Genomic DNA, 14,289 nt, shown 5'->3' with positions numbered 1-14,289 from the left:
CTAGTCTCTTTAGCACTGGTCTGTCAGCCCAGCCTCCTATGTGGGGGTGGGGGGGATAGGAGAAACTCTGGAAGTCTATGGGCCAGCTAGCCCAGTGTGTGCACCAGTGAACAACAAGGAGATTATCCCAAACAAGTTAGTAGCAAGAACCAATAGTGAAGGTTATGTTCTGATGTCTACATATTTACTGTGGCATGCACACACCTGCACTTACACACATGAATACTTACACATACACTCACATCATGTACATATAAGTTTTTTTCTAAAACTCATGTTAGGTTTTTTTTGTGTGTTTTCTTGTTTTTTAAGTCATGACCAGTCATAATACACTTTCACTTTTAAGAAACAAAGAGATTTCTTAGGTCAAATTTATGGTAGGTATTCAAATTTGGCACAGTTCATTTTATATTTTACTTCCTTCAAGACTGCCCTTCCAGGGACTGGAGACATGGCTTAGCAGTTAAGAGCACTGACTGCTCTTCCAGAGGTCCTGAGTTAATTCCCAGCAACCTCATGGTGGCTCCCAACCATCTGTAATGAGATCTGGCATCCTCTTCTGGCATGCAAGCAGAACACTGTATACATAATAAATAAATCTTAAAAAAAAAAAAAAAAAAAAAAAGACTGCCCATTCAGAGCCTGGAAAGATTAAGGCTCATTGATTAAGAGCACTGGCTGGGGGGCTGAAGAGATGGCTCAGTGGTTAAGAGCACTGACTGCTCTTCCAGAGGACCCAGGTTAAATTCCCAGTACCCACATGGCAGCTAACAACTGTCTCTAACTCCAAGATCTAACACCTACACACAGACATGCATGCAGGCAAAATACTAAATAAATAAATACATACATACATAAATAAAGACATAAAGACATAAATAAATACATAAGTAAGTAAATAAATAAATAATTATGGCTGAGTCCTGTGTTCAATTCCCAGTATCCATGTGATAGATCACAACCAGCTATAACTAGTCCCTGGGGGATCAGTACCCTCTTCTGCTGTGCAGATGTACATGTAGACAAAACACCCATATACCTAAATAACTAAATCTTAAAAAATTAAAAAGACTGTCCTTTCAGTGAACTATTATTTTATAGGTTTTTTTTTTTTTTTTTTTTTTTTTTTGGTTTTTTGAGACAGGGTTTCTCTTGTGTAGCTTTGCGCCTTTCCTGAACTCACTTGGTAGCCAGCTGCCTCGAACTCACGGAGATCCACCTGGCTCTGCCTCCCGAGTGCTGGGATTAAAGGCGTGCGCCACCACCGCCCGGCTTATAGTCTTATTTTATGGAGCATACATTCCATGAAGGAGAAGCTTATAATCTAGTGTGAGTTGCTGAGCTATGAGAAATACCAAGGAAATCCTAGAGTCTGGCCAGTGCCTGATACTATACATAGAATTTTCAGGCAGCTGGTCTCTGAGATCCAAGTGAGGAATAAACAGTTGTTTTTCTCCAGAGGAAAATAGGGTTAGAATGTGTCACATCAAGAGCACAGGCCCTCATGGGTTGAGAATTTAGCTCAGTGGTAAGGCCCTGGGGTTTGGTCCTCAGGGGAAAAAATAAGACAAAAATTTATCAGTGGTGGAGATACACACATTTAATCCCAACACTCAGGAGGCAGAGACAAGTGGATCTCTGAGTTGGAGGCCAGCCTGGTCTACATACTGAGTTCTGGGACAGCCAGGACTACACAGAGAAACCCTGTCTTGAAAAATCAAAACCAAGTCCAACCAACCAAACAAACAAACAAAAAAAACCCTAATTAATTAAATAAAAAAAGTAAAAGGGAAAAAACTATTAAGAAGCCATTGAAATGGTTCATATGAGGGACAGTAGGACTTTCAGGAGGGTAGTGGGTAGAGGTAGAAAGAAGTGACCAACTTGGGATATGTCAGAACCTAAAACCTGTAGATTGTGTGTGGAGAAATCAGGTTGTCAATGAATGACATCACCTAGTAGTTGATGAGTAACCACAGTGGTATTTTCCATTTACTGGTATTTTATTACTTCTCAGTCATAGATGTATGGTAATGTCTTAGTTATAGTACCAACTACATTTTTTTTAAGTCACATTTCCATGACCTACAATGTTAATGATCTGAAGGAACTTGATTTTTTTTTTTTAAGATTTATTTATAGCTGGGGGGTGGTGGCGCACGCCTTTGATCCCAGCACTCAAGAGCCAGGTGGATCTCTGTGAGTTCCAGGAAAGGTGCTAAAGCTACACAGAGAAACCCTGTCTCGAAAAACTTTAAAAAAAAAAAAAAAAAGATTTATTTATGTATACAGAGCTCTGCCTGCACACCAGAAGAGGGCAAAGAGGGCACCAGATCTCATTACAGATGGTTGTGAGCCATCTGTAATGTGGTTGCTGGGAACTGAACTCAGGACCTCTGGAAGAGCAAGCAGTGCTCTTAATCTCTAAGCCATGTCTCTAGCCCAAAACTTGATGTTTTAATTTTACTTAAATTATTTTTGTTTGAGATGAGGTCTCACTATATATCTCTTGCTGGCCTGGAACTCACTGTGTAGACCAGGCTGGATTCGAACTCATAGAAATCTGCCTGCCTCTGCCTTTCAAATGCTAGGGTTAAAGGTCATGTTACCATGCCCCACAGAATTTGATCCATTTATTTAAGAAAAGACTCCACAAGTTTAGCCCTGTAGATTGACTTTGTACCAATTGAATTGACCATTTCTAAATGTTATTTTTTTGTAGTGAGAATGCAGAGGCTCTTTCTCAACTTTTGACCTTGGCCCGGTGGATACAGACAGTTCTTGCCAGAATATCAGGTTATAATATGAAGCATGCTAAAGGTTTGTTGAAATCTATCTGTACTAGATGGGTGAAAATTGTTTCTAAATGTTTAATTTTTTAGTTTTAATTTGATATTTATAAGTGTTTTGCCTACGTGTATGTTTGTCTGTGCACTACTTGTGAATCTGGTCAGAACCTAGAAGAGGACATTGATCTCAGGAACTGAAATTACAGACAGTTGTGAGCTGGGTCCTCAGGAAGAGCAGCTAGTGCTCTTAACCACTGAGCCAGCTCTACAACCCCTTAATCTTTAATTTTTGTAAACAAGTAATTATTGTGCCAAAATACAGTTTGAAAGTACAGATTTGTTGAATATCAGAAAATAGAAATTTTTTGAGTCCAAGACTTTTGGCTATCAATTTACTCAATTTAATCATTTTTCGTATGGGAGATAAGCTATTATGTAATATTCTGCCTTCATATTAATAACAAAAATATATTAATGCTGTTACCTTATGTACATATTTTCTACAGCTGAGTGACAAGTGTTGTTATAGAGATATGCTTAGAAAAGTAAGATTAGAAGATCACTTAAGATGTTTGAAGAGGGGTTAGGGAGATGGCTCAGTGAGTAGGGGCCCGCTGTGGGGATCTGCATTGGGATCCCCAGCCCAGGGCTGCAGGGGAGGGAGTGGGTGGGTCCTGGGAGGCTGAGAGATCTGCTCTAAAAATAAGGTGGAAAGCAGTAGAGGCAGGTGCTATATGTTCTCCTCTGGCCTCCTCATGCACACACATGGGCTCATGAGCCTGTATATACACATGTACACACATGCATATATACCCCACCATGTACACACAGCATTTAGTGAAGAAATGTCTTTATTTGCTTATAAATCAATAAATGAAGGCAAAGTCCAGTTTGTATTGTTTGGTTTTGTGGGTTCAAGAAAGGTTCTTGCAATCTTGTCCAGGCTGCACTGCAACTCCTGGGTTTAAGCAGTTCTGCCTCATCCTCTTCAAGGCTAAGACTATACACAGGCACCATCACATCCTGATTTAAAACTTTATTTGAGGACCTTTCTTGGTGGCTGGAGAGAACCAAGTCCCCTGAGTTGTCCTCTGGACTGCACATGTGGTACCACATATGTGACATGTGTGCACATGAACAGAAACACACTCACACATATACTGTACACTAAATACAAATGCAGTTTGGGGTCTTTGAAACAGGGTTTCTCTGTGTAGCCTTGGCTGTCCTCAAACTAGCTCTCTCTGTGGACCAAGCAGGTCTCAAACTCTAAGATCTGCCTACAAATGCAGTTTTTAAAATTAAAAAAAAAAATAATAAGGAAAGCTACCAATATGACAAAATACTCATTACCTGTTAGGTAAAAAAAGCAAAATGCAGAGAGCAGCACTATATGGTACTTTTAAAGCAAACAAACAAAAAAATCAAACGTGTGACATTTATATGTAGAAAGAACAGCACCTCAATGTTATGTAGGTAGAGAAATTAAGGGCGATTGTTTACTGCTTACTAACATTTCTAAGGGAATCATGTATGGCTTAAACAGCTAGATAATTGACTGTTAGACTAAACTTAGTCTTAATTTCTTTTTCCACTTGATTTTTAAGGAGAGCCTCAAGCAGTTCCTGTCCTGTTTCATCAAGGAATGGGGGATTCAACTTTTGAGTTTCATTCCATCCTGAGTTTTGGAGTTCAATCCTCGTAAGTGTCTAAAGAGTGTGTGAAGTGGGGTTAATGGCACACACTCAGGAGTCAGAGGCGGTGGATTTCTGTGAGTGTGAGGCCAGCCTGATGTGCGTAATGAGTTCCAGGCCACACAGAACTGAGGTACACAGTGAGACCCTACCTCAAAAAGAAAAAGTTTATGAAAATAAAAATTGAAACTAGCCTTCCTTTTTTCTTCTTCTTTATTTGTAAAACTGTTTCTTTGTCCATTTTTTTCTCCCCAAAGTTTTATATATTTTAGTAAAATTGGATGGTTTGAGGTTTTTTTTAGGCAAATTTTCTTGCTTTGTGTGTGTAAATGAGTGTGTATGGTTTGGCCAGGGTCGCATGCCACGGCACTCCGTAGTGGTTGGAGGGCAGTAGTGGGGTCAGTTCTCCTAGACTGCAGGCTCCACAGCAAACACATTGCTCCTCGAGCCATCTGAAGTGACATGGAAGACGATGTCCCCTGTCTCTAGGCAATCATTTTTGACAAAAAAACAAAACAAAACAAAACAAAAAAAACCTCAAAGCTACAAGAGGATCAGAATTTTAAGACTTCACTTAATGTCACATTTAATTTGCCTTGTGACTTTCTGAAAAAAAAAAAATTTATGTCACTCTACCCTCAATTTGTTTTCCATGAATAATTGAAAGTGTCCTCCTAATCTACTTCAAAGTTATAAGAAATACTTTGAAAAGTATATAATGTTCCAAATTAGGTATTATTATTGTATGCATATGACTACCACATACTTTTTCTGCTTATAATCCTTTTTCATATTTACTGTCTGTATTTTACTCAAATACTTGTGAAAAATGAAAATTTAGGGGCTGGAGAGATGGCTCAGAGGTTAAGAGCACTGGCTGTGCTTCCAGAGGTCATGAGTTCAGTTCCCAGCAACCACATGGTGGCTCACAACCATCTGTAATGAGATCTGGTGTCCTCTTCTGCCTGTAGGGACACAGGCAAGCAGAACACTGTATATATAATAAATCAATCAGTCGGGGCTGGAGAGATGGCTCAGAGGTTAAGAGCACTGACTGCTCTTCCAAAGGTCCTGAGTTCAATTCCCAGCAACCACATGGTGGCTCACAACCATCTGTAATGAGATCTGGTGCCCTCTTCTGGCCGAAGTCATACATGCTGTAAACCTAATAAATAAATAAATAAATAAATAAATAAATAAATAAATAAATAAATAAATAAATAAATAAAATCTTTAAAAAAAAATCAATCAATCAATCTTAAAAAGAAATGAGTTCAGTCCTCAAAAAAAAAAAAAAAAAAAAAAAAAAGAGAAGAGAATTTAGAAAACCATAAATTACCAGGTGGTGGTGGCACATGCCTTTTCCCCAGCACTCAGAGGCAGAGGCAGGCAGATCTCTGAGTTTCAGGCCAGCCTGGTCTGCAGAGTGAGTTCTAGGACAACCAGAGAAACACTGTCTCGATAAAAGAAAAGAAAAGAAATGAAGAGCTGGGCGGTGGTGGCGCACGCCTTTAATCCAGCACTCGAGAGCAGAGCAGGCGATCTCTGTGAGTTCGAGGCCAGCCTGAGCTACTAAGTGATTTCCAGGAAAGGCGCAAAGCTACGCAGAGAAACCCTGTCTCGAAAAACCAAAAAAAAAAAAAAGAAAAGAAATGAAAAGAAAAGTAAAGTAAATCCAAGTGCTCCAAGTGCTGGGTATTATCTGCTATGCATATCCACAGCATGAATGTGTACACACATACATTATCAATGCAGAAATACTTTTTTTTTTTTTTTTGGTTTTTCGAGACAGGTTTCTCTGGGTAGCTTTGGTGCCTTCCTGGAACTTACTCTGTAGACCAGGCTGACCTTGAACTCACAGAGATCCGCCTGCTTCTGCCTCCCTAAAGGAGTATGCTACCACTGCCCGGCCAGAAATACTTTTTATACTTTTTCAGAATTCCAAAGCATGTCAGATAAGACCTGCTTCATCTTATCCAGAGGGCCTGATCCAGTTCCATGGGGGCTCCTCAGCCATTGGTTCACAGTTCATGTGTTTCCACTAGTCTGGCTATTTTTCCCTGTGCTTTTTCCAATCATGGTCTCAATATCTCTTGCTCATATAATCCCTCCTCCCTCTCGCCAGTTGGGCTCCCTGAGCTCCACCTGGGGCTCGGCCATGGATCTCTGCATCTACTTCCATCAGACAGATGAGAGTTCTATCATGACAGCCAGAGTGTTCGGCCATCCGATCACCAGAGCAGGTCAGCTCAGGCACTTGGTGCATGGGCTGGCTTTTTGGAGCCTGGGGCCTATGCTGGGATACTTTGCTCAGCCTTGGTGTAGGGAGGAGGGGACTGGACATGCCTCGGCTGAGTCCACCAGGCTGGGCCGACTCCCCAGGGAAGACCTTGCCTTGGAGGAAGTGGGAATAGGGGGTGGATTGGGGGGGGAGGGCTGGGGAGAGTGGGAGGAGGGAACATGGGGGAATCCGCGGCTGATATGTGAAATTAAGTTAATTATAAAATAAAATACATATATATAAAAAGACCTGCTTCCTCAGAACTTTATTCTTTCTCTTCAATCTGCTCCTGAGTGTGGGCCTGGACCCTTCTAGCGGTACTCATTTGCTGAGCTCTTGCTATACAATTATGTGGTCCGTTGCCATTTTGTAAGAGATTTTTCTACCTTTAGAAAGTACGGTTTGGCTTTCCCTATCTTTTCTTACTGAATAAATCCACAGAAGCTTTAATCTGTTAATTTGACAAAGAACACTTTACTTATTTTGATGCTTAATTTGATAGTCAACTAAATTGGATTAAGAAACACCTATAACGTTAATGAGACAGACTTTTGGGTCTGTCTGTGGGCTTTTTTTTTTAAATATTTATTTTTATTTTATGTGTATGAGTGTTTGTCTTCATGTATGACTGTGTATCACTTGTGTGCCTGGTGCCTGTGGAGGCCAGAAGAAGGCATTAGATCCCCTGGCCTGGAGTTATAGAGGGTTGTTAGCCTCCGTGTGGGTACTGGAATTCAAATTTGGATCCTCTGTAGAACAGCCAGTGCCCTTAACCTCTGACCCATCGCTGTCACCTCAGTGAGGGCTTTTTTTGAGAGGATTAATTGAGGAGGGAGACTACAGTGAATGTGGACATTAGTATCCCATGGCTGGGTGATGACTGAGTATCAAAGGAAAAAGGAGAAAGCTAGCCCCACGTTGGCCTCCCCTCTGTGTCCTGGTTCACCCATATGTGAACAGGCAGCTTCACATCCTGCTGCCCAAGCCATAAGTTGCTTCTTTTAGCATGCCTTCCCACCACCACGAACTGTCTCTCCTGACACTGGAGGCGAAATAAGTCCTTCCTTCCTTAAGGTGCTTTTTTTTTACTTCTTGAGACAGGGCTTCTCTGTGTAGCTTTGGTACCTGTCCTGGAACTCACTGTGCAGACCAGGATGGCCTTGAACTCACAGAGCTCTGCTTGCCTCTGCCTCCCGAGTGCTGGGATTAAAGGTGTGCACTACCACCACCCAGCTTTTAAGTTGCCTTTTGTCAGATATTGGTTACATGAGTGACAAAAGTAACTAATGCACATACTGTCAAAAGGAATTAATCGTTTCTGTTGTTTTCAGATTTAATGAGGTTTCTCAGGAAGCAGCCTTTCTTTCTAAAATACTGTATAAATTTATTTTTATTTTTAGGGTGAAATATTCTAATAGTATCAAGGAAATGGTCATTCTCTTTGCCACAACCATTTACAGAATTGGACTGAAAGTGCCTCCTGATGAACTAGATCCACGAGTTCCCATGATGACCTGGAGCACATGTGCTTTCACTATCCAGGCAATTGGTAAAGTCTATTTAAAAAAGTAAATTAAAAAATGGTTTGGAGGTGTCAGTAAAACAAAATTTACGTCAGTTGACCAAGACACATTTTGTTCTGCTGCTGATGACTTGGAAGACGTTGGTGTATTTGAGGACTGCTAGTATATCAGTGTATTAGTGTGGCCTGAGAACTTTTCATCTATTTATCTTTTCACTTACTGGAGTAGCCCTGTGTGAGTGATGCATTAAGCGCTCTAGTCCACCAGTGGTGGATGTACCAACACTAGATCAAGAACAAATGCCAATGGAAAGAATCAACTAGGACTTCACAGAAATGTTATTTTATACTTTGGGAGAAGAAGAAAACAGGGCCAGAGTCACAAACCAACAGTTACTGGAATAGGAAGTGTACAGTAGTGGGAAGAAACAGATCATCAAAACAAGGTCTGAGTAGTAACTTGTCAAATGCTTTGCCACATTGAAAGTTTCCCAGGGAGAGGCACAGGAGGTGAGCACTGAGGTTCTGTAGGTGAGCGTGGCATTGTGTAGAATTGTAGGATGTCTCACATCACTTCTCTTCTTCAATACAGTTTTTGGGTCACATTTTGGGGGGTTTTGTTTTTCTTTTTTTTACATTCTGACTACAGTTTCACCTCCCTTCTCTTCTCCCATTCCATCCCTGCATTGGTCACATTTTTGTTTTGTTTTGTTTTGTTTTTTCGAGACAGGGTTTCTCTGTGTAGCTTTGCGCCTTTCCTGGGACTCACTTGGTAGCCCAGGCTGGCCTCGAACTCACAGAGATCCGCCTGGCTCTGCCTCCCGAGTGCTGGGATTAAAGGCGTGCGCCACCACTGCCCGGCTCGTCACAGTTTTTAATGACGTCTACTACATTTTCATCGCTAAATTCCTTTTGTACCAATATACACTATGTCATAATTTGGCTTGAGTAACATGCATGCACTTTTTCTCCAAAACTTTCTTGCTTCAGTCTCAGGATAGATTTAGGAGTCGCTCACAAACCCTTTAGACTTAAATCATGAGTGTAGGGTAATGCACTGATGTGTACTTACTCAGGATGAAGCTACATAGTGAAATCCTGTCTTAAAAACAAACCCACAACCAAAACATATAACTTTGTAATATTTTTGGATTTGTTATGTTTTTCTTTTTAAAGAAAACCTACTGGGAGATGAAGGGAAACCTCTATTTGGAGCACTTCAAAATCGGCAGGTATGTATATTCCAGTAGATTTCAATAGTGTCTGGGGTACTATCTTAGAATGAGGGATCTGTAGCTTATTTATCATGGATACACAGGTAATCCCTCTTCTGTAAAGAACAGCAGAGCTAGGGTGTGGGGCATGCTACACTTTCGGGAAACATGGTGGTCAGTGCTACATGCTTTACAGATTATCTCAATCTCATAGTTAAATGTAATTCACAGATTGCAGGTGAATTGCCTGCCTTTCTGCCCTAAAAACCAGACACATCCTGTTTTTCCCATCACTGGTGCTTCACCGTCATCTACCATTGAATAGTCATGGGTTCTGCTCTAGATAAATAATCAGACTGAGTTAAAGACCAGACACCCCAGGCAGTGTAGATGTCTCAGTGGGTAAAGACACTTGCCACCTAGCCTGACAAACCGAATTTGATCCCAGAGTAGACATGGTGGAAGAAGATAGCAAATTCACCCCAGTTGTCTCTGACCTCTGCAGGAACTTAGCAGAGATTGGAGGGGACTGCTTACTGGCTTGTTCCCTGGCTTGCTCAGTTTGCTTTTTTACAGCACCCAGGACCACCTGCCTACTGGGAATCATCAATCAAGAAAATGGCCCACATGCTTGCCTACTGGTCAATCTGATGGGGACATTTTCTCAATTTAAATTTCCTCTTCCCAAATGACCCTAGCTTGTGCCAAGTCGATCAAAATAACCTGGGCATGGGCATGCAAGTGCATACACACATACGCACACATACATACACCTCAAAAAAAAAAAAAAAAAGGCAACTCTGAGGTCTGTGAAATGCGCAGTGGGTAAATGTGCTTGCCACTAAGCTTGGTGATCTGATTTTAGTCTCTGGGACACACCTGGAAAAAGAGAACCTACTCCTGCAAGTTATCCTCTGACCCCCACAAATGTTTGTGCATCATACAAAATAAATAAATAATATTTTTTAAATAAAAAGAGCAGGCAGCCCTGGTAACTAGTAAGTATTCAAGCATACATGAGACCCTTGATGAAACTTTCATCACCAAAAATAATAACAACACAATAATAATAATAATAATAATAATAATTCTTACCTTCATGTTCTTCATGCCAGTATCTCTGAAGAGCCATGAAATGCACCTTGGTAGCTGTGTTGTTGGTTTTTTGTTTTGTTAAGTGTGCTCAATAGTATTGGGAAAGCGAGAGGGACGCCTGCAGACACTCCCTGGACTGCTGCTGCTCCCTAGGCACTGCCCTCCCTCCTGGGCTTATAAAGTTACAAAGCATCAGTGTATCATAGCCTGGGATTAGTTATTTATGGTCCTGACCTAACTCTGTCATCTTCCCTTACCATTTTACTTTACCTCTCTCACAATCTAGCATAATGGGCTAAAAGCTTTAATGCAGTTTGCGGTTGCACAGAGGATTACCTGTCCTCAGGTCCTGATACAGAAACATCTGGTTCGGCTCCTATCAGGTAGGGACTTCTCTTAGTTATTACATTAGCATTTACATGTACTTTCTTCTGCAATTATGGCAGTTTATTAATTAGGAAATGACATCTGTACTGATTTTGAACACTCACTGATGAAATCCAACTGCCTGCAGCAGGTTTACCAAAATGAGTGGATGTACAACCACCCTGTAATGACTGCAGTGTTACTTTAAAATGTATACTTTTGGAGCTGGGCATGATGACACACACTTTTAAGTCCAGCACTCGGGAGGCAAAGGCAGATGGATCTCCGTGAGTTCAAGGCCAGCCTGGTCTACAATGTGAGTTCCACATGATACTGGAACAAAACTGAAAACTGGCATGATCCTGACTAATATTTCTTTTTAATGGAAAAGTCAAAGTATAGTGAGATCATAAAATTTTTTATGTACTAAGAATATTATAGCCAGGCATGGTGGTGCCACCATTAACTCTAGTACTTGGAGGGCATAGACAGAAAGATCTCTGAGTTCAAGGCCAGCCAGAAAATACATAGAAAGAGACCCTGTCTCAAAAAAAAAAAAAAAACAAAAAAAAAAAAAAAAACTGTAAATAGTTGATAAAGTTATAATGCATCAATGTATAGTAGGCTGGGATTATTTCGGTTATACTTATTTCATCTTCTTGATAATATAGTGGCCCTGTTTGTCTCTTCTATTTGGTTATGGTGTGCAGCCTGCTTTATCAGATGTAAGAGTTGCTAGGCCAGCTTGTTTGTGGCTTCCATTAATATATTAGCTCCATCCTTTGGCTTGGTATTTTTAATGTCTTTTCTATTTATGTGAGTTTCTTGGAGACAATAGATAATTGGACTTCAGGTTTATAAACTAGTCAGTTTATTTGTTTCCTTTTCTTGGCTAATAGAAATCTTTCTACTAAAGGTCATTTTGAGAGGGATTTTGATGAAATTTTGAGAAAAATCATATTTTCCATAATTTTCTTAGTTAATGTTCTGGTTGACTGAATTATTGATACTTCTCTCCCCGTCCCCTGTTAGTATTTGGGGTTTGTTGATTTCCTGTGTTGGCTCTCCTTGATTCCCTCGGCTCTTGGCTTATTTTCCTCCTACAGAATGTATTGTTCCCTGTGTTCTTTTGGATGAAACTGTCTTATTTTCATATGTATAGTATTCCTTTAGCAATTTCTACAGTGCTAGCTCAGTTGTCATGAATTGTTTAAATTTGTCTTGAAATGATATTATTTTTCCATCAATTTAAAGAGATGTCTGTAGCTAGAGTTTTCCTGACTGGCCCAAGGTCAGGACAAATCTCTCTCACCCGCCAGTCCCACAGCCACTCAGACCCAACCAAGTAAACACACAGGGACTTATACTGCTTACAAACTGTATGGCCGCAGCAGGCTTGTTATCTAGTTCTTATATCTTAAATTAACCCATATTTATTAGTCTATAAGTTGCCACATGGCTCATGGCTTACCAGTACCTTACATCTCACTTTTCATGGCGGCAGATGGCATCGTCTCTCTGACTCAGCTTTCCACTTCCCAGAATTCTCTCTCTCTTTGTCCCGCCTATACTTCCTGCCTGGCTACTGGCCAATCAGTGTTTTATTTATTAACCAATCAGAGCAACACATTTAACATGCAGAACATCCCACAGCAGATGTCTCTGCCTAGAATAGCAATGTTTGGTTTACAGTTAATTAGTTACCTCCAAGGCTTGAAACACATCATTCCTTTCTTTCCTGCATCTTAGGTATATTGATAAAAACTGTAATATTATTCTGATGTTTTTTCTTGAACACCTGGTCCTCTGCCTCTGATTTCCTAGTGCTGGATTACAGATGTGGGTTATCATGGTCCTATGCCTCTGATTTCCTAGTGCTGATTACAGATGTGGGTTATCATGTCTGACTTATTGCTTTGAATTTTTAAATTATGTGTACATGTATGTTTACACGTGTGTGTCCGTACACGTGCTTGTAAGGGGTGGAGTACATGTGCACAGAAGTGTGGAGGCTAGAGGATAGCTCTAGGTGTGTTCTTCCTCAGGCTCTGTTTGCCTTTTTTTTTTTTTTTTTCAAGTCGTAGTCTCCTGGTGACTGGAGCTGGCCACATAGATGAGGCTGGATGCCCAGCAGGTCCCAATGACTCCCTGTCTCCACCTTCTCAGCACTGGGGGATCAAATACATTCCTACCCCACTTGGCTTTGGGGTGTGGATTCTGGGGCTCAAACTGCTTGTGTGACAAGTACTTCGTTAGACTGAGCCAGCTCCCAAGGCCCCCAAATGCAGAGTCTTCTATTTTTTAGGTAATTGGGAATGCTTGAAAAGTTTTGGGTAATGGTGTCCTTATAATTTCAGATATAAGGGATCCAATGCTCTTTTCTGACCTCAGTGGATACATACATAAATGTGCACATACACATAGATGCAAACATACACTTAGGTAAATAAATAATCACCATCTTTGAGAAAATCATTATCTTCATTTGCAGTGAGGAAAATGGCATATCCACTATTGTAAACCAGGAAGAGCAAGAACTAAGGATGTAACTCACTGGTAGATGTTTGCCCAGCATGCATAAGAACTGGGCTTGATCCCCAACACCTCAGAAGAGGGAGGAGGATATGAGCTATCAATAAAATGAAGAATATGCATGCTAAAGCTAACTGTCACTCTAAAGGAATTCAGCTTTATTTTTGAGACAGGGTCTCACTATGTAGCTTTGGCTTGCCTGGCACTCAAACTTACTGTCATCTTGTGTCACAGCCTCACAAGGACTGAGATTACAAGCTTGTGCTACCACCACCTATTTGTCAAAGGAATTTTAAAATAGGTATTTATAGTAACAGGGGCGGTGGCTGGTGATTTAGAACTGCCTGTAAGAAAAATGTAATGGTAGAGTATCCCAGTCACTGAAAGGAACAAATTCCAGGGCAGGGATTAGGAAGTTATTTAAATGTCCTGACAGTAAAGCAGTTTGTAATCCAGAAAAGACAATAAGATGGTTTTGCTGACTGAGTTAACAGAAATGTTGCTGAAAAATTTAAATACAAAGAAATGAGACCTAAAAATAGCAAATGGCTTGTCAAGGACACTGAGTCTGTTAGTGGTAAAACCCTGTGATCATTTTAGTTTAAGATAGAGAATAGTAATAACAGTAGTTATTGTGTGCATGCCTAGAATAAGTCCTTTAAAAGACTATGTTAATGAACACCTCAGCATTCTGTAAATACTATAGACTTAGAGAAGTTAGGTTGCTTCCCTGTGACAACTAACCAGTACTGGAACCTATTTCATTCGTGTATCCAAAAATCATTATCTTAATACT

At 40.5% G+C, this 14,289-nt stretch overlaps 1 protein-coding gene across 1 annotated transcript in view; it reads left to right on the top strand.

The window, feature by feature from the left end:
• Ubr1 (ubiquitin protein ligase E3 component n-recognin 1) overlaps positions 1–14,289 on the top strand; it is a 132,898-nt gene that overhangs the window by 93,587 nt on the left and 25,022 nt on the right. Inside the window, 5 exon segments of the mRNA XM_028878676.2 lie at positions 2,723–2,820; positions 4,397–4,490; positions 8,165–8,313; positions 9,463–9,518; positions 10,882–10,978. Coding sequence (XP_028734509.1) covers positions 2,723–2,820; positions 4,397–4,490; positions 8,165–8,313; positions 9,463–9,518; positions 10,882–10,978 — 494 coding nt within the window.

The sequence above is a fragment of the Peromyscus leucopus genome, chromosome 4 (assembly GCF_004664715.2).
Source record: "Peromyscus leucopus breed LL Stock chromosome 4, UCI_PerLeu_2.1, whole genome shotgun sequence".
Classification (NCBI taxonomy): Eukaryota; Metazoa; Chordata; class Mammalia; order Rodentia; family Cricetidae; genus Peromyscus; species Peromyscus leucopus.
The sequence above is the reverse complement of the archived record's forward strand: the minus strand, read 5'-3'. Positions and strand labels throughout refer to the sequence as shown.